This window comes from Penicillium mononematosum (genome assembly GCF_028829835.1).
Source record: "Penicillium mononematosum strain IBT 11891 chromosome Unknown utg000003l:1.0-8172316.0:1.0-8177699.0, whole genome shotgun sequence".
In the NCBI taxonomy this organism is placed as follows: domain Eukaryota; kingdom Fungi; phylum Ascomycota; class Eurotiomycetes; order Eurotiales; family Aspergillaceae; genus Penicillium; species Penicillium mononematosum.
This window is the reverse complement of record NW_026643273.1, coordinates 3987239-4007213: the sequence shown is the minus strand read 5'-3', so window position 1 is coordinate 4007213 and position 19975 is coordinate 3987239. Positions and strand designations below refer to the sequence as shown.

Genomic DNA, 19975 nt, shown 5'->3' with positions numbered 1-19975 from the left:
TAGCAATATACCATGTTTTTATACGAAGTCAAGTTTTTGTGATGTTGTTATTTCCCCTCCTACGTCACTTCAAAAATTTAATGGAAGGCGGATGCAATTCCTATTTGGGCAATCCGACAGGGCAATCTCGACTCCGCAATTTCAAGATTGTTCCCCGAGTTGCCCCCAGTTCAATAGTATTTCAGCGTCTCTCCTCTATCTTTTTATTCATTCTTTGCATTCTTCTCTACTTGTTTGATCGTTCATACTTACCCAATTGCAGTTATGTTGCGCTGGTAAGTCTCTCTTGTTATTACTCATCTTTGAATCGAAGCTCAAAACAGTCAACCAGGTACCAGTCCAAGTTGGCAAAGAGGCCCATCCTCACCGCAAGCATCACCAGTGCCGTACGATCCCCTCATTTTCCCTTCTCATGGACCAGCTTCTGATCCTTGTTACAACAGTTCCTATTTGGCAGCGGTGATGTTCTAGCACAACAAGCTGTCGACCGGAAAGGTCTCCAAAAGCACGACTTTGCCCGCACTGGGCGAATGGCTCTATACGGCGGAGGTATGTTTATAAGTCTCAATTCTCTTGCACATTGCTGATCTATATCGTCTCCTTTCAGCTGTCTTCGGTCCAGCTGCCACTACCTGGTTTGGCATACTCCAGCGCCATGTCGTTCTCAAGGGCACCGCGTCCACCACCGCCGCTCGTGTTGCCGCCGATCAAGTCTTCTTTGCCCCAGTCCAGCTCACCTGTTTCCTATCCTCGATGGCTATCATGGAAGGCGTTGATCCTGTGGAAAGGTGGAAGACTGCCTTTGTTCCCGCCTATAAGGCCAACCTGATGGTCTGGCCGTTTGTACAGGGTGTGAACTTTACATTTGTCCCCCCTAGACCTGCGCTTGCTATTCGTCAACGTTGTCAGTTTGGGTGAGTACTTTGCTTCCGAGTGTTGCTGGCTATACTCGTTCAGTCACTAACAATCAAGTAGGGTGGAACTGCTTCCTCAGCTTGATGAACAGCGGCGAGGAATTATAATTCCGAGTCATGGTTTGAGATACCCTTAAGACTTTCATTTTCAGCTGTTCTATAGTTTTTCACATTGGCGCTCCAGTATATAGATTTTTTTTGGGTTGTTGTGTTATTTGGTCCTCAGGCATCAGGTTCGGAAAGATTTTTATTCTGCATTTTTCGGTCATATAGAATTGTAGTATATATCTGAATCAAAATATTTCAAACTGAATAACAGATAAATCAATAAATCAAATGATATATGAAGTAGAAATAAGAGTAAAGCGAAGATCGGATGTGATATTGATTATGTTACGGAAGAACCCAAAGAGGCAAGGCAAGTTTTTGTGGCTCGAACTTCAAAACTTCCACTCTTTGCAGTCAATTGTCGCCCACCTCCACTCTCATCTCACACTGCCTGGAGCAGACTATTACTGCTAAACTCGAATTCAGGCTCGGATTTCTCTTACCTTCTTTGTGTGAAAAGCCCCGATTTGCGCTTTCCTGAAATTCTCGCCACTCCGACTTTCCGAACTCGATCGTCTTCCCCTCCACATCCATTCACTATGGCTGCCGTCGCAGAAAATGGTACCCCGGCTGTGGCCGACGAGAACTCCGCTCCTGTCACCGAGACTCAGACTGGTGATGCCGTTACTGTCTTCCACAACCCCGATGACTTCAACGTGAAGCACCCTCTTATGCACGAATGGACTCTGTGGTTCACCAAGCCCCCCCAGTGGCAAGGTAGGAGACACCCGGTTAGATAGGTCGATATCATGCTTACCAAGGAAACTTAGGGCGACAACTGGAATGATCTGCTCAAGGAGGTGGTTACCTTCAGCTCTGTTGAAGAATTCTGGGGCATCTATGTATGTGCAATCCGAAGTCTCCCCCGATCAACGATCAGACTAACCCCGATCGCTATTAGAACAACATCACGCCGACCTCCGAACTTGGCCTCAAGGCCGACTACCACCTCTTCAAGAAGGGCGTACGGCCCGAGTGGGAGGACCCCCAAAACAAGCACGGTGGAAAGTGGTCATACCAATTCAAGGACAAGCGCTCCGTTCCTATCGACGAACTTTGGCTGCACGCGCAGCTGGCCGCGATCGGCGAGACCCTCGAGAACGACGACGACAACGAAGTGATGGGAGTGGTTGTGAATGTGCGCAAGGGCTTCTACCGTGTTGGTCTATGGACACGCACAGTCGGCAAGAGCATCCAAGGCGATAAGCAGACCCGCACACAGGCTCAGGGCAAGGAGATCCTCGAGGCAATTGGCCAGCGCTTCAAGGACGTGCTGCGGCTCAACCTGGCGGATGTGGTGGAGTTCTCCGGCCACACCGATAGTGCACACAGCGGCAGCACGCGCGCGAAGGCCAAGTACACCGTTTAAGGGGATTGGCTGAGACGGTGATATGCACATGAGGATGAAGATTGAAAAACAGGGGACGGGTGGCGATGCGCAGATTTCACGATTACGGACGACACGAATCGAGGGGAATTGACTCGACTCGACGTGCAGTGCTGGAAACTGGGGGTGATTCACATAGGGACCGAGGTCCTCCCTTTATGCCCGCCCCGCTGCATAGTTCTGCAGGGACGACTTGATTGCTTGCGACTTGTATCTTACTCTACCAAACACATTTTTTACGAGGCTTATGCCGTGGTTGGGGTCGAGGTCTTGCCGGTATGAGGGTATTTTCCTTACATTATTCTATACAAATATGACCTGTTCATGGATGCTTCAATTTTTTGGTGTTATGCTCGGAGCTGCTGGTTTTGTATGGCGCTTATGGTGCGAGTCTCAGTATATCAGTAGGTGTAGCTCAGCAGCCTAAATGCCTAAGCCCTGTTTCATAGGTCTTTGTCTTGTCTCATCTGATCAGGGTCACGAGTTGTTTTTAAGACTTCTAATGGCACTTCCTGGAATGTAGCCACACCCACTTTAGCAGGATAAAAGTAAGCACTCAGGGATGTGGCGCTTACACACTGCGTTCACATGAACTCTTGGAGATTTAAAACCCCTTCGCGGGACAGGGATTGTATCACCAGCACGCAACTATCAAATCAGTCTGGTAATATTTTCGTGATCAAGAGAGGGCCTAGTAAGTACGTTAGGGCTGTTTTAGACCAGGAGACCCCCTAGAACTGAAGCTCGCTACAACATCTGAGACCGGGATCCGCTACGATTCATCGAAGTTGAAAGCCTTTACATACGAAAATCGCTGATTAGATCTGGTTGGAAGTCTGTGCAATCACACTCGGTGATGACGGGCTCTTACTAGACTCTACAGCTCCGAAAGAGGATGTGATATTCTTTGTTAGATATATTCCTCTCTCGCCCTGTCTATCGCTCGCAGATTACTCTACAACCCTGCTCTCTGAACTTCAAAAGCTCGGTCGGTTTAGACCAGGTGTCACTCCCTTATCATATTATGGCTAGAGGGTCGCATTCGGATCCAACCCTTTTTGGCATGCCTCGGAGATCGCAGATAGTAGAGGAAATCCTTGCCTATGTACTTGCCAATATATTCTGATATTTTGACTCAGAACCCACAACTACTAAACCCTTTGATATTGACGGGTCTTACCAGGGCTAATTGTTGGTTCAAAGGGATTTTTTGGGTATATATATGTTACGAGGTCTCGGATATATATTCAATGCTGGGAAGCTCAGCGCAATTTAATTTGCCCGAGAAGATACCCAATGGCTAAAATCCTCTAGTAATCTGTCAAAACGGATGGAAATATGTGAAGATAAGATGTTATTAAGGAATAAAATGAAATACATGTTTCTGAAAAGAAGCACACGCCCGACTTTTTAGACGAGCATTGACCAAGGATCCTCTCCACGCTAATTCCTTATGAAACTATAGTTTTAAAGGAGTCACAACAGTGATAAAGAGAAGACGGAACCAGATAGACGATTGAGGGCCTTCTTGAGATGGTAACCGAGCGAATAGAGCTATACGAGGTGTGTGGAGTAGATGAATTACCATACATACTAATAGGCTTGACTAGTACCGGTGCCTCTGCAAAGACAATAAATAGTGGAGATTACAAATAGAATGGCCCGACGGTTGATTCTGGAGTATGGGAAATGACAACATGAAACACCGGAGCAGCTGGACTCCTTTGAACGTGCCTGTCCTGGCTCAGTATCTTAAAGACCTCGGGGCTAAAGAAGAGAGAGAGAAAATGTTTCAAAGCCACCAAGATTGGAAGGGAGTAGAACAATCATTCTTAGGTTATGCTTGTATATATAATCATGTTTACGGCTGTAGATCCAGCTAATCAAAATATAAGGTGTTGACCTCATGCCCACGATGATCTGTTCACTAACACTATGACTCGTATTATCCGCCTTTTAGGGACAGCAGTGAATTCCATCCTCCCAAATTTCCGAATTTAACAGCCGTGAAATGATCCTGTCCAATACACATGCAAGACTTGCCCCTGAACCCTTTTATTGTGATAACACATATGGGAATCCAACTAGGTTGCTTTACTTTTCATATAACAAAGAAGTCATAAACATGCTTGTAGGTTGCCTGGTTCTCTCCAAATGAACTACTCACCCGAACTCAGAGTGTAGTCGAACACTAATAGGGCAAAGGCGTCCAATTGCCTTACAGTAGAAGGCGATATCATAGACTAGCCAATAGGATGTAGCCCTTTATAGAGGTAAGTAAGCTACTTCCAAAGAATCCTGATCAGCACGGTATTCTTTATTGATGCCTTTCCTTCCGAGTCTCAGTTGGAGTCCCATAGTAAGAACACCCAGAACAACACCTCAAGGTGCGAGATATGACAATCGTATTTCGAGACGGTTCATGTATACATTCTCAACCTAAATATCGACAGCATCGATCGTGATCAGCACTGTATGGATACAACCCACGCAATGAGTCACCCATGGAGATCCACCGAGCTAATCTGAGTGGCTGCTGGTGTCGCAATATACAAGTCCCTACTCTGTAGGGCGGAGTAGAGCCCTCCATAATTTTGGTTGGGGGCCGACATCGCAGGAACGAGGTTCTCATATTGGCCTCCATAGGCAGCAGTAGCTAGTTCAAAAGTCAAGTTGCAACGCTATCACACAGGACTTGGATGATTGGGATGAAGAGGCCACTCTGATGAATCTCTAATGAATCGACTTGGCAAGTGAGCCTGAGCCAATGGGGAGGGCACGCAAGTCGACACGGTTGAGTGGCCGTGCTAATACGATATAAACCCAAGCAACCCCATAGGGTCTTCTCAGGTTGGCGTTAACAGACTCTATAGACTCACCCAGGAAGCCAATGACTTGAACGTGGATCTGATATCTTTCAAGTGCCGGTGTCGGGATTGCCAATGTCTTGGAGAAGTCTTGGTCAAACTCTCTTAAGGAATTGGTCACTTGGCGGCTGACAGATAGAGGCCCCAAGGCTTGGGAGCTTACGCTATTTGACAGTGAATGTTGGTGATAAGCTCTCCTGTTGGTGGACCTGAAGTTCAACCTCCACAAGCGAAGTCGGAGCCCAAAGGGCGTGTGCCAGGAGTCTTGGAGCCTTGGTGTTCTCTTGGTTGGGATTATATTATGGGCGGTGTCCCTGTGATCTTCAATCTTTGATCTTCTCTCTCTTTTCTTTTCTCTCTTCCCCTTTCACACACTAAAAAACCGAAACTTATTATTATGAGTTGACTTTTGATGTCCAGAGCTACACATACGAATGACCAACACTAACAGAAACCCTCTTATCTTCGGGCTTGGCCGCACAAATCAGATCCACTGTCGCTTCGATTTCTCTGTTACGAGAGAATAATTACCCCGGAACCCAGAGAGACCAGACCATGATAGGAATGGAAATGGTTTCTCCCAGGTCATCAGATGGCATTGGACGGCATTGGATAGCATTGGCTATTCCCGTCTTATTACGGGGCAAATTGCCGGGGTAAGCGGGTATGAAGCTTCTGAGACATGCGACTCAACGGATAAGGAGGGGGAAATGGCCCCAACGTTGCATTCGGAAGGAAGATCAATCATATGGCGATTACGGAGTCCGGAGTATAATGATTATCGACGCAGGGATTGTGAATATGCGAATATGCGAATATCCGAAAACGGATATGTTTCCCCCAATGCCGCCTCAGCCGAAAGCCAAGTCCAAAGGTTGTCGACGCCTCGCCAATATACATTACTATACGATAATTGATCACTTTGCCGAATATATCCCGACGGTTACAAAGTCGCGGAGCATGGACTTGACTCCGACATTTTGGAAGGGGAAAAAAAAAAGCACGATAATTTGCCCTCGTGGCGAATTCCGGGAACGTTCTCAACTGGGAAATTTTCCCACCTCACCGGCAATCTCCGATTGGCAATCTCGACGTGATTCGATGAAAAAAACCAGGAAGTGGACTCGGGCCTTTCCAGAAATCCCCAGATGCCAAAATGCAAGACCAGCTTATTCGTCGCTCTGATTGACCCAAAACCTGAGTCAGTCCACTCAGTACACTCAATGCTTTATTGCTTGACTGTTCGCTTCCGTGTGTGTGGTTACATTGGGCCAACTTTCTCGAGTTCAGCCATTCGCCGTTGGACGATAAACACTGCCGATCGCACCCACGGTCGAGCTGCGAACAATGGATATCCGACCTTCTCAGATGAGTCTTAGCGGCATGGGGATATGGCGCATGGCAATTTCCCTCTTTTATTCTTTTTTTTTATTATTCTTTTTTCACTCAAGATAAGAAACTACTCCGGTCCCACTTCACCTCGGTTGTTGGGTAAATGAAAAATCGCATATATAATATTAATCACGTCCTTTTTCTGGTCTTTTTCCCTACTCCGATTGTGGTTTTGATTTTTCCCAGGCTTGAAAAAGAAGGCACCATCTGGTCTCGTAGCTATGTCGTCCACAGACCGTGAGATGGAGACTCCTGCTGCGTATGTATCTTTCTGTCTGGGAAGTCCATGAGTGGAATTAACCCTATCTGCAGAGCTCCGTCCTACGATAACGAGGAGGCCACTCAGCATGCCGTCCTAAACGAAAAGGCTATGGACGCCGAATTCGACAAGGAGAACCAGGTCACCCCGGATGGCGGCGAACCTACTCTCGCGGAGAAGACTTCCTTGCGCCATGTCGCAGAGAACCTCCCCATCTCCGCCTGGTTGGTGGCCGTCGTTGAGCTGTGTGAGCGTTTCACCTACTACGGCATGTCCGGTCTGTTCCAGAACTACATCCAGCGACCTCGCGATGGTAGCCAGGGACGTGGTGCGCTCGGTATGGATCACCAGGGTGCCACCGGTCTCACTACCTTCTTCCAGTTCTGGTGTTATGTTACCCCCATCATCGGTGCCATTATCGCCGATCAGTATCTCGGAAAGTACAAGACCATTGTGGTGTTCTGTATGGTCTATATGGTCGGTTTGCTCGTCCTGGTCTGTACCTCCATTCCTACTGCCTTGGAACACGGCTCAGGTCTTGGTGGTTTCATTGTCGCCATCTTGATCATCGGTCTGGGTACCGGTGGTATCAAGAGTAACGTGGCTCCTCTGATTGCCGATCAGTACAAGCGCAAGAAGATGGCCATTTCCACCACCAAGAAGGGCGAGCGCGTCGTCATCGACCCCTCCCTGACCATTCAGCGTATCTACATGATCTTCTACGGATGCATCAACATCGGTTCGCTGTCCCTTCTCGCCACTCCCTACATGGAGCTGTACATCGACTTCTGGCCCGCCTTCCTTCTCTGTCTCTGCATGTTCATGGTCGGTACTTTGGTGATCATTCTCGGCCGCAAGTACTACGTCGTCCGCCCTCCTCAGGGTTCCATTATCACGGATGCTTTCCGCGCCCTCTGGATCATGATCAAGAACCGCAACATGGATGCCCCCAAGCCCTCATGGCAGAACGAGCACAATGGCGCGTCCGCTGTCACCTGGGACGACCACTTCATCGACGAGCTGAAGCGCGCTCTGGTCGCCTGCCGCGTGTTTGCCTTCTACCCGATCTACTGGGTGGTCTACGGACAGTTCTCCAGCAACTTCGTCACCCAAGCCGGCCAAATGAATGGCCACGGTATCCCCAACGATCTGATGCAGAACTTTGACCCCATCTCCATCATCGTTTTCATTCCCATTCTCGAGACCTGCATCTACCCCGTGATGCGCCGCATGAAGATCCAATTCCGCCCAATCACCCGTATCTCCCTTGGTTTCGCCGTCGCCTCGCTCGCCATGATGTACGCCGCTATTGTTCAGCACCTGATCTACTCCGCCGGACCTTGCTACGGCAATCCTCTGTGCGATGCCTCGAAGGTCGACGGCACTGCCTACGGCAACAACGTGCACATCGCCATCCAAACCCCGGCCTACGTCTTCATCGGTTTGTCTGAGATTTTCGCCTCCGTCTCTGGTCTCGAGTACGCCTACACCAAGGCGCCGCCCAGCATGAAGTCCTTCGTGCAGTCGATGTACCTGCTCACCAACGCGTTTGGATCCGCCATCGCCGAAGCCCTCACTCCCGCCGCCTTTGATCCCGCCATCATGTGGATGTTTACCGGTCTTGCCTGTGCATCCTTCCTCTGCGGTATCATCTTCTACCTGATCTTCCGTCACCTGAACGCGCAGGAAGATGACATGAACGCCCTCGATGCCGACGACGAGATGCCCGAGGCTCCGGTTGACGCGTCACGACGCCAGTCCAAGGAGTAAGCATTACGCTGGTGTTTTTGTAATAATTTGTTTCTCCTGTTCTTTTGGCATTGGCATTTGCATTGCAAGTATCTTATCTCTTACGCTGGGATCGTGCTTTTTCATCTTTGCATCATCGGAGCGGGACCCTCTGTGTGTTCTATAACTGCTGTGCAGATCGTGAGACGTGGTATGATATGATGCTTTAATCTAGTATATAACTTATAAATTTAAATGAAAATAATCAATATATGAAAGAAATCTAGTCCACATCTTATTTCAATGTACTATATCCACTACTATATGTATTATCACCATTCCATTTCCTTGTGATGTGCTGCTAAACTCCAAACACCTCCATCGCGGCCTCAGCCACCCCACGCCAGTGGGAAACTCGGTCTTGGGCCTGGCCGCGGGGACAGACTTCCTCAATAGCACGAATATGATTCACAGCAGTTTGCATGGAGTTTTGAAGTGGATTCAACTCCATATCTTGTAGGGTCTTCCCTGTCCCATTTTCACGACAGATGGATTCAAAGAGCTCTTCCATCCGGGTCTGCTCCTCTTTATCCTCGGGGGACCATTTCATATTCCATAAAAAGGCTCGAGGTGGGTTCCAGCGAGGTGCGGGCAATACACCGCTGAACTCCCAGTCCAGAATAGCGGTAATGGGATAGTCGGGATGGTCGGGGTCACACATTATATTTGCAAAATGGAGATCCTTATGTGCGAGGACATAGACGACCTGATTAAGCTGTTCGACATTGTCCTGAATAGCAGTAGCGAAGGCGTGAATCCTCGGAATTAGATCTCTATAGGATTCCAGCGACGGATGTTTTTCAATAGCGTAGATGTAGGGATTGAGACAGGCGACGGTAAAGGCCGCAAAACTAGAAAAACCTTGTGAAGGAATCGGATTCAACGATTCCAGGGACTCAGACCCCGCCCAATAGTTCTCTAGATCGGGCACTTGCCAGAAATTCTCATCAATTGGAGGACCCGGTGTGATTTCTCCATTGGTGAGAGTCAATCCCCCGACATAACCGTCCCAGGGGTGCGCATGAAGCTCGATCAGATAGTCGGTCAGTTGGTGGACGATCTTGGACCGGAGTTCGATTGACAGAGTATGGTAAATCTGATCGATACTCTTCCCGGGAACCTTGTTAAGGAGAGTGAATTTATGACCGATGATATTATCGTCGGTTGAATCGTAGCGAATGATGGCGGGGATGGGAATGGTGGTATTCTGACGGACCCATGTCATGACTCCGACTTCATTTCGAGTCTTGATGGTGGGCAGCTGACGGCCTGAGACGCGTAGGATCAGAGATACTGAGCCGTCTGCGTTCACTGGAAGCACTGAGCCATCCGATGTATGAATCGGCCTAGTGGGTGCCAAATGGATCAAGTAGATAGAATGAAATGCCGCTGTGACTTGGAAAGGTTCAAGTGAGGTAGGAGTGGGGAGATCCGGGGACACGATAAGTTGACTGATAGTGTATAGTGTCGGGGCTTAGGGCTGGAGGAAGATAGCTGTCTTGGGTGCTCATTGTAAGGGACAAAATCACACCTGGGAGGTTACTTGGAGCCTTTTTGAAACTCTAATCCAGCCGAGCTGTCAAGGTCGTGATAGAAGTTTGAAGTTGAGACTGCGTAAGGTGACAACGCGGCAACAACCCCTGTAGGTTCAAATGTTGAGATTAGCGTCTATGAAGACCATGTACAGTACAATACGGTATCAGGGACTCCAAAGATACATGTATCAAGAAATGGTGCGAATTGAATGGACTAGGTGGTATGAACGCTGTCCCTTCTTTAGAAAGGGAAAGACAAGATTTTCCCCATGTCTGGGGATTCTACAACAGAGACATCCAGTAAATACATATACGGCCCAAAGCGGAAATAGGGTATAAACGGAGCGAGGGTTTATATATACTACACAGCTACGGTACGCCGAACTCGTTCCATGTTATATAAGGCAAAAATAGAATCGATGGTGCAATGGCACGAAATTGGCCGAGGAATTCTAAGTTGAACCTCTGGTGGCATACCAACAGAGTAGCTTACCCGAATCGGAAGTCCAAGAAAACCCGTGGACATTGGAGGGATATTTATGTGAACACTTTCTGAGGCAGGAATGGGAAGGAATTTGGAAGGAACGAACGTAACCGCTTTGGGCCACATTAACTTTAAGCTACATACCAAGGTAGGTTAGCGCATAGGCCTCCCTAGGATTATCCTCTATTGAACTTGACAAGGCAGTTGGCAATGCTATACTATTCTTTGTAGTATTGCATCATTTGACTAGATCAGGCAGCCGTTTTGACATTCTTAAAGACAAGGCATCAATATTATAGATCTGACGTCCTACAGACATGCATGTATGTAGTTATATACATCCTACTAAACAGATATCTACAATGTCGATGCCTGAGATGAGGCTCATGGAACCTTCCAAATGCCCTGATTGGCCAGGTTTCACCAGTTTCACCTCCATTTCTTATGTCAGGTTCCCTACGGAGACCATACGCATGCTATTTCCGACTCGTTGCCTGACAGGTAGCAGCATTTGATGATCTGACTGGATTGCATTCCTATTGGAATAGTCCACAGTTACATACATATGTCTTTCATCAAATTCATACATCATAATCATGACGTGCAGACTCACGTTGCCACAGCGGACCGTTAGACAGGTATAGGGTACTTGTCACTATAGTGGGTACGACTGGCAAAGCCAAGTATTTAGTACCTTGGAAAATATATCCCGCCGATCCCTTCTTGGTTGTCGAATCAACGCCGATCTGACTGTCTTAAATAGAAGCTCAGCCACACAGGGTGAATGGCCAATCTCACAAACTCCACTCCAAAATAAGCCGTATCCCTATTAATGTAGGAACAACGGTGCACTGTCCACTGCGTAGGAAATAATTGTTAAAAATAGGGGACCCTTGAAAAAAAAAAAAATCATCGTAAATTCGATTAAATTCGACTCCTATGAAACTTATGAAACAACATTAAAACTCATCAATCCCATTTAATCTCCCAAATTAATACTTAATTCTATTCAGCGCGACTAACACCCGGACCTTATTGGCTTCGTTGTCCTGACACCGCCAGCGCTTCTGCCGTCACCTCCACTTCTCCCGTCTCACCCTTCCCTCCTTCATCTCCCCCCCTACTATTATTGTCTTGTTTCACGCATTTCAGAACCTGAGTATCTGCACATCATGAGTGTGAGTGAACCAATGTGAACCTCCTTGATTACCTGAGTTTGTTTTCTGACGTGACTTTCCCTAGTACCAGAGCTTAGGGGATAACAACACAGGCGGCTACGGCCAGTACAACCCGTACGGAAGTCAGCAGCAGAGCAATCCCTATGCGGGCCAGGAACAACAGCAGAGCTATGGATATGGTGCTGGTTACAACCAGGCTGGTGCCGCAGAGCAAGGAAATGGTGGCTATGGTATGCTGACCTATAATCGAGCACATTGCGACGACTCTAATTCCTCGACAGAGATGTCCAACATCAACCAATCCTCATCTGGAGGCCCAACTGCGATTCTCAACAAGTGCAAGGATTTGAACGAGGGCATCAACGAGTTGACCAAGAAGCGCGAGAACCAATTGGTCGCTGCCCAAAAGTCCCTTTTGGATTCGAGCACCGGCAAGGAAGACCAGGCCTCGCGCCAAACACTCGACTACATTGAGGATGAGATCAACACTGCGCTGCGCTACCTGCGCGATCAGTTCAAGCGCATCAAGGAGACGCCGGGATCCGGCGACCCGCGCGTGCAGGGCCAGGTCGAGAACGTCAGCCGCAACCTGCGCCGTGAGATTGAGCAGTACCAGCGCACACAGAGTGACTTCCAGAAGCGTCTAGAGGAGCAAGTGCGCCGCCGATACGAGATTGCCAACCCCGAGGCTACCCCCGAGGAGTTGGAGCAGGGTGTGCAGAATGTCTTGATGGGACAGGAGCAGAGCTTTGTTGTATGTTTTGCCCCAGTTGTCTCTTTAGGGGCCAGTTACTAATATTCGAGGAATAGGTTCCCGGTACTCGCACTCGCCAGGCCAACGATGCCCGTCAAGCCACTCTGCAGCGTTCCGCCGCCATCCGCAAGATCGAGCAGGATTTGATCGAGCTTAGCCACCTGTACAATGAGGTTGCAGAGCTGGTGCACCAGCAGGAGCCTGCAGTTCAGCAGATTGCAACAACAGCCGCGGACACGCACAGCAACGTCAAGCAGGGAGTTGGCAAGCTTGACACCGCTATTCAGAGCGCAAAGAACGCTCGGCGCTGGAAGTGGTACGCGCTGATCATTATCCGTGAGTATTTACTTGTCTGCGCAGATCTGGCCGACCCGCTAACCTACTTTCTAGTCATTATTATTGGTATCGTCGTCGGTGTGGCCGTCGGTGTCAGCAACGCCAACAAGGCAAAGTAGTGACCTTTCTCTTCCACTACCTCCCTTTACCTCCATGTACGACCTTTCCCGGGGATCGACGTAGCCCCGCATCTTCCCATTTGTCTTTGTCCCCTCGTTATACCACCCCTTCGCATTTCCTTGTGTAAAAGCAATGCCCTCCAATCCCTCTCTTCTTTGTTTCTTTGCCTCCTAGCTGTACTTGCATGTTCGTGTACAGCGCTCCGCGCCTAACACGCGATAGCCCTTGATGATTGTCACTGCTTCGGGGCTCGTGATGTCGCGGCGCATGGATGTATATACTAGATTGTTGCTTTCTTCGGCCCCCTGTTTGGCGCTAGAACTTATGTAATACCGTCTAATAATCGATTCCTTTGTGTATTTTGTTATATACCGCCGTAGCTGAGTCCTGGAGTCGTAGGTGATTTGTGCAGTATAATGTTATGCATTTCGAGTCATCGTCTGGGGGTATGCGACTCGACAAGAATCTTCCATAATAACGAGCAGCTGAACGCCCAATCAATCGGCTATCTATGCCTTTTCCTTCCTTTCCTTCTCGCGCTGCTCCTCAGCCGGTGTCTTGGTCTTCAACTGCAGTGCATGCAGTCCGCCTTCGCGAGCCATCTCTTCCTTGAACAATGCGTAAACCATACGGTGCCGAGCGGGCTGCATCTTCGACTCAAAGGAATCGGAGACAATTGTCACACTACGAGAGATTAGAAATTCACTCGTGCAGTTCGGATGTGGGGGAACGGACTGGAAATGCGTCTCCTTCGACGTTGACCCTTCCATTGCAGCGTGGTGCGCATGGAGATGAGAGTCATTCCGGATCTCGAGTCTCGAAGGTGTGAATGCATGGACGATCTATAAAAAGAGAGGAGATGTTAGCAATGCAGCCAACAACGCAGAGCCGTGGCTCACCTTGTCGCGCATGACATCCTCCAACGGCGTATTGGAGGCCATCCTAGCAGAAACAGAGAAGAGACGGCGAGGGAGCAGACCCGGAAGGCTGCGAGGAAGCATTTAGAAGAAAAGAAAAGAAGCGATCAAAGGGAGGAGGAGGAGAGAAACGTCCGCAATCGAAGCCAATCGGATGTTTTGAATTTCGGAACTTCACTCTCATGACATCAACTTGTCTTTCGCTCGGCATCTCAATTGCTCCTCTTTTTCAATGGGGTGTATGTCGTGAGATGAATCCCTAATATTAAACATCCGAAATTCAAAATGTCTAGCAGTTTACTCTCCCTGCTTTCGCGTTCGAATGCGCGCGTCTGCTTTACTCCGCGGCGAACGCCCCTCAGCGCAAGACTGTTGTCGACTCTCCCGAACACGCCTATCTTTCGCGCACTCCAGAACCATGACCCTGAAAGAGTGGCTGTTGTGCATAGCGTCTCTTCTCGATCATTCACCTACGGTAGTTTAATTGCCGACATCGTCCGCGCTAAGGATGACCTGGAACAAAAGGCTGCGAAAGCGCAGGGCCAATTGGCTGGCGAGCGGGTTGCCTTCCTCGCGGAGAACAGCTATGACTACGTAGGTACTGTTGTCTTGGACCCCATTGGAGAATATATCTAGAATACTAATAGATTTATAGTGACACTGCTGGCGATATTTGCTAGTGATGCCATTGCGCTCCCGCTCTCGCCGTCATTCCCGACTGGGGAGCTGAAGTATATTCTGGATAATTCACAGGCCAAGATGCTGCTGACGACTGAGAAATATGCCGATAAAGGCATGGAACTATTGCGAGAGGGATTGGAGCATGAGCCTCTATTTGCTATCCGCAATAAGCCCATGGAAGGCGCATCGAGCGGCGAGAGCGTAACCCTGCACGATCTGAAGCAGCCTTCGTCCGGTGGGATGATGTTGTATACATCTGGGACCACGAATCGACCAGTAGGCTTAGTTCCCTCCCTGCACCGAAGGAACTATTACTAACTACAAGCAGAAAGGCGTTCTCATCCCCCAATCGGCACTGGCCGCGCAAGCATCTTCACTACTAGAAGCATGGAAGTACTCACCAGATGATCGACTTCTTCACCTGCTCCCCCTCCACCACATCCACGGCGTGGTAAACGCAATCGTCGCACCAATAGTAGCCGGCTCCTCAGTCGAGTTCATGTACCCCTTCAACCCGGACAAAGTCTGGAAACGACTAGCAGCACCCTTCCTCCCATCCAACGCCTCAAAACCAGCCATTACATTCCTCACTGCCGTCCCAACAATCTACAACCGCCTCATGGCCACCTTCCCCAAACTAACCCCAGAGCTCCAAAACGCCGCAAAAGAAGGAATTTCCCCGCAAAACCTCCGCTTGAACATCTCCGGCTCCGCCGCCCTCCCGACCCCAACAAAAACCGCCTGGACAAACCTCAGCAACGGCAACGTCCTCCTCGAGCGCTTCGGCATGACCGAAGTCGGCATGGCGATTAGCTGCGGTCTCGACGCCGCAGACCGGGTGGACGGCAGCGTCGGCTGGCCTCTCCCAGGCGTCGAAGCCCGACTCGCCGATATCGAGACAGGTGCTGTTATCTCAGTTGAAGAAAAGGACCCCAGTGGCCGAGAACGCCAAGGCGAGATCCAGCTCCGCGGCGAAACAATCTTCGACCATTACTGGGGCAACGAGAAAGCCACGCACGAGAGCTTCGTGCAGAGCGATGATGGAGGCAGACCGTGGTTCTGCACAGGTGATGTCGCTACCCGTCGGGTAGTTGATGGAGCCGGTAGTGGAGCGAGCGGAGCATGGGCTCAGGGACCGATGTATTTCATACAGGGTCGGAAGAGCGTTGATATCATCAAGACTGGGGGCGAGAAGGTTAGCGCGTTGGAGGTGGAGAGGGAGTTACTTTCTCTGTATGTTGTTTCTTTTCTTTCGGATATTCACTTGAACTATCTATACTGACTATGGATCTTAGTCCCCAAATTACCGAAGCTGCGGTCGTTGGTCTGCCGTCTGAACAATGGGGTCAGAAGATCGCTGCTGTGGTCGTTCTCGCCCCTGATGCGGCTGCTTCGGGTCGTAATGGGCAGTCTTGGGGTCCGATGGATATGCGGCGCGCGTTGAAGGGTTCCCTTGCTTCTTTTAAGATTCCGCAGGAGATGAAGGTTTTGGAGGCTATTCCTAGGAATGCGATGGGGAAGGTTAATAAGAAGGCACTGGCGAAGGAAGTCTTTGGAGTTTGAAGATCGAAATAACCACACTGTACAATATTGCAAATATACCTAGACCTAGAGTGAGGGAGTGGAGATATGTGGACTAATTACTCTCTACTCAGAATAAATGTACAAAACTGTACAGCAAAGAAGATTGAAAAATTAAATCATTTGTATCGAAAAAGCGAAATTGCTGGCTCTTAAGTTCAAATTCGTAGCATCATGTCAAGGCCTTTCTGATTCTCGACGGAAACCAAAGCCTAGTCCCAAACGTCCACCTAGATCTTACGCTGCAGACCCTCATTCTGAGCACGGGTAGCATCCGAGTCGACACGGGGATCAAGCTTATTGGCGATGCTCGAACCATGAGGACCGGCAGTACCAGTAGCACCAGTAGTAGTTCCAGCGGCGGGAGTATTGGCAGGAGTATTGTAGCTACTACCAGCCAGAGCACCAGTATCAAGACTGGGGTCACCAATCGCCAAGCCAGTGGGAGCAGTAGCACCACGAGTGTGTGTACCGTGGGTAGCAGTACCAGGGGCCGTACCAGCGACAGTGGACTGGTGCTGAGCACGGTTGTCACGGTCCGAGTCAACGCGGGGGTCGAGCTTGTTGGCGATGTTGGAGCCGTGGGGACCGGCAGTGCTGCTGGTGTCGTGGGTAGTGCCAGAGCCCAGGGTTGAGCCGCGAGTGCCTGTAGCAGTGGTGCCATGGGTAGATCCAATGCCAGCACTGTCAGTCACACGTGAGGTACCATGGGTAGTGCCGTGGGTAGATCCAGCACCGGCAGCAGTGCCAGTACCAGCGAGAGCCTCGTGGCGAGCACGGTTATCGCGGTCCGAGTCAACGCGGGGGTCGAGCTTGTTCGCGATGTTAGAGCTGTGAGGTCCAGCACTTGTGCTGCTGCTACCAGGGGTAGCAATAGGAGCGCCGTGGGTAGTGCCATGGGTAGCGCCAGTTCCAGAGCTCAGAGTCGAGCCGTGAGTTCCTGGAGCGGTGGTGGGGAGAGTAGATCCAACACCGGCAGCGGTGCCGGCAGCAGTGCCAGAACCAGTGAGACCTCCGTGGCGAGCGCGGTTGTCGCGGTCAGAGTCAACGCGGGGATCGGCCTTGTTCGCGATGTTGGAGCCGTGGGGACCGGCAGTGCTGCTGGTGCCGTGGGTAGTTCCAGAGCTCAGGGCCGAGCCATGAGTGCCTGTAGCGGTGGTGGGGTGAGTAGATCCGACACCGGTACTAGTTCCAGCGCCAGCGATACCTGCTTCATGGCGAGCGCGGTTGTCACGGTCAGAGTCGACACGGGGGTCGAGCTTGTTGGCGACGTTGGAGCTGTGGGGGCCAGCAGTGGTGCTGCCAGTGGTGCCCTGGGCAGTGCCATAGCTCGGACCTGTAGCGGTGGTAGGTGGGGTAGATCCAAGACCGGTACCAGTTCCAGCACCAGCGATACCTGCTTCATGGCGAGCACGGTTGTCTCGGTCAGAGTCGACACGGGGATCAGCCTTGTTGGCAATGTTGGAGCTGTGGGGGCCAGCAGTGGTGCCGTGGGTAGACCCGAGACCGGTGCCGGTGCCAGTGCCTGTAGCACCTGAGGGACCGTGGGTGGCGCCATAGCCCAGAGTAGAGCTGCCCGTGCCTGTAGCGGAGGTTGTGCCGTGGGTTGTTCCAGGGCCAGCGGCAGTCACATCGGTGTGAGCAGCGCGGTTGTCTAAGGCGACAGGGTCAGTATCATTTAATATCCAGAGGGACGTGCGATGTGAAGTGAGGTGAAATGACAAACCTTTGTCACTGTCGACGCGGGGGTCAAGCTTGTTGGCCAAGTTGGACTTGTGAGGTCCATGGTTGGAGGACTTGGTGGACTCGTGCGACTCGCCCTTCTTGCCAGTAATAGCCTCTTCGGCCTTGCGTACAAAATCCATGATGGTATTGATATTGATGGAAGTTGGTTGATGTTGATGAAAGTTGATACTAAGTGGATGTAGGAGATGGTTGATGGAGAAGTAGAGTTGATTGCCCCTGAGGGAAGAAGAGAGTATTTATACCCCCTTTGTAAATCGACAGACTCAGGCAAACATTCTAACCCATGACGTTCGTGTTTTGAATGTGATGGTGTACAGACACAAACGCCTTCAGGTGCCACGGATCTGCTATAATGATGTACATATCCAGGTGGCTGGCTTTCCTGTTAGCTACAATAGTCAGCCACTTAAATCAGAGTATTGTCATAAAAAAGGCTAAACTTGGCCGTCATCCTTGATCAGATCAACCTTGGAGGATGTATATTATGTCTATATCAAGATTCAAAACAATTGCGTCATGGTTCCCTGCCAAGAAATATATGCCAACTACTATATGAGGTTGTACCTATTAACATCCTAGTCAATTTCATAGCCAACCAGCATAAACTGAAATGAGATCACTGTGACTAATGTTTCCAACTTGTTCTTACACTGTAGGTAGCCCTATACTCTCAGCCTTGTTGTACGTTACCCTGTCCTCAAGACTTGTGACAGGGCGAATGGAAAGAAGACTGGTTACTTTATATGTTTATTAGTGGAGTTAGTAACCAATAGCTCGAGAGATATAAGAACATACCTAGGTACATCCTACTCCTTTCTCAAATAATCATCTCATACAATGTGCTGTGTTGTAGTTGCGTGGCTACGTCATCGAAATCTATATAGTTCCCAGTCACATGACATGGCTAGGTTATATGGTTTACTCTCTTCTCCATCCAACTGACATTGACCATGATACCTGGAAAATATGAAAGTCCATATTTCCTTCATCTGTGACAGACATTTGACATGGAGCATGTGGCAGGAGTCTCTTGAATCTCTTGATGCCTTAATGCCAGGTGCAACAGCTAAATCATGGAGCCCTATCTAGTGAGAGCAAAAGCAGGCCTACGACTCATGAGCTCCCTGAAAGAAACCATTAGCACAGGAAGCTCCAGTCGTTGAAGCGCAAAGCTAAGATATACGAGGCCTTGCTTGGCGGGATCACCTCTCAGGCCACACCACCACTGAAGTCTATATTGATCGAGAATGGTTTCGATATCTGCCACCTAACCCCGCCCAAATATCTCTTGCTAACTCAGATAGAATTAGTTCACAGTGGTATTCCTTGATTGGATGCATTCTCCGATTTTCCCTCTACAGAGTCTTTGGGGAAGCACCATATTCCGATGCCAAGCTCGAAGATCTCATCCAGTCACATCTCTTTACGATGCTTGCTTAAATATCCTAGACTTGATGGAAACCTCCAGATCCATATTCTCTCAAGAGTCCTGTTTCCCGACCAAACCATCCAAACCATCGTACCACCCTCCAATTCAAGGGTGCACTTGCACTCAATATGAATGAGATCGCCTCCTTCGCCTTGGAATTTCCTAGACCAGCTATGAGGGACGATGATGAACATCCACCAAATATATCCAAGGCTTCCCAGTTGGAAATGATCTGGACAAGTACAGGTTTTGTAAGTTGTTCCTGATCCTATCCCGATCGAGCGAAGATGAGGTTGAAAAAGACTCCACCTGCCCAGGCACCAAAACTTGCTGATGTCAGCATCCGCTCGATCCGGTTCGAGTGCACGCGTCCAAAAGAGATGCCCTTTGAAGTTACATGGACAGTCTGAATTCGGTAATTCAGATCTTGTGGGGTTGCATTCCTAGGCTCTGAGGGAACTCTGCTGCCAGGCTTGGTGGACCCGGCATTTCTCCCCTT

General features: G+C 49.6%; 7 protein-coding genes across 7 annotated transcripts; 4 read left to right on the top strand and 3 right to left on the bottom strand.

Annotated features, from left to right (window-relative positions):
• Positions 1-264: 264 nt before the first annotated feature.
• Positions 265-2391, top strand: N7519_006513 (Cap binding protein; the record flags this gene model as incomplete). Its single annotated transcript, XM_057293289.1, has 8 exons — positions 265-275; positions 332-386; positions 444-549; positions 608-914; positions 976-1034; positions 1449-1753; positions 1793-1864; positions 1924-2391. 8 exons carry the CDS (start codon positions 265-267, stop codon positions 2389-2391), a joined length of 1383 nt encoding a protein of 460 aa, XP_057148100.1.
• A 4498-nt stretch (positions 2392-6889) lies between these two features.
• Positions 6890-8697, top strand: N7519_006512 (peptide MFS transporter; the record flags this gene model as incomplete). The annotated part of the gene is made up of 2 exons (XM_057293288.1): positions 6890-6927; positions 6981-8697. 2 exons carry the CDS (start codon positions 6890-6892, stop codon positions 8695-8697), a joined length of 1755 nt encoding a protein of 584 aa, XP_057148099.1.
• A 319-nt stretch (positions 8698-9016) lies between these two features.
• N7519_006511 (phosphotransferase family protein) lies at positions 9017-9940 on the bottom strand (the record flags this gene model as incomplete). Its single annotated transcript, XM_057293287.1, has 1 exon — positions 9017-9940. One exon carries the CDS (start codon positions 9938-9940, stop codon positions 9017-9019), a length of 924 nt encoding a protein of 307 aa, XP_057148098.1.
• A 1966-nt stretch (positions 9941-11906) lies between these two features.
• N7519_006510 (syntaxin) lies at positions 11907-13121 on the top strand (the record flags this gene model as incomplete). Its single annotated transcript, XM_057293286.1, has 5 exons — positions 11907-11912; positions 11977-12142; positions 12194-12666; positions 12723-13002; positions 13057-13121. The coding sequence occupies 5 exons, from the start codon at positions 11907-11909 to the stop codon at positions 13119-13121; spliced, it is 990 nt and encodes a 329-aa protein (XP_057148097.1).
• A 510-nt stretch (positions 13122-13631) lies between these two features.
• Positions 13632-14123, bottom strand: N7519_006509 (BolA family protein; the record flags this gene model as incomplete). The annotated part of the gene is made up of 2 exons (XM_057293285.1): positions 13632-13964; positions 14022-14123. 2 exons carry the CDS (start codon positions 14121-14123, stop codon positions 13632-13634), a joined length of 435 nt encoding a protein of 144 aa, XP_057148096.1.
• A 201-nt stretch (positions 14124-14324) lies between these two features.
• Positions 14325-16283, top strand: N7519_006508 (acyl-CoA synthetase; the record flags this gene model as incomplete). The annotated part of the gene is made up of 4 exons (XM_057293284.1): positions 14325-14637; positions 14695-14996; positions 15049-15953; positions 16016-16283. The coding sequence occupies 4 exons, from the start codon at positions 14325-14327 to the stop codon at positions 16281-16283; spliced, it is 1788 nt and encodes a 595-aa protein (XP_057148095.1).
• Positions 16284-16531: 248 nt separating this feature from the next.
• Positions 16532-18166, bottom strand: N7519_006507 (uncharacterized protein; the record flags this gene model as incomplete). The annotated part of the gene is made up of 2 exons (XM_057293283.1): positions 16532-17955; positions 18028-18166. 2 exons carry the CDS (start codon positions 18164-18166, stop codon positions 16532-16534), a joined length of 1563 nt encoding a protein of 520 aa, XP_057148094.1.
• Between the last annotated feature and the right edge of the window lie 1809 nt (positions 18167-19975).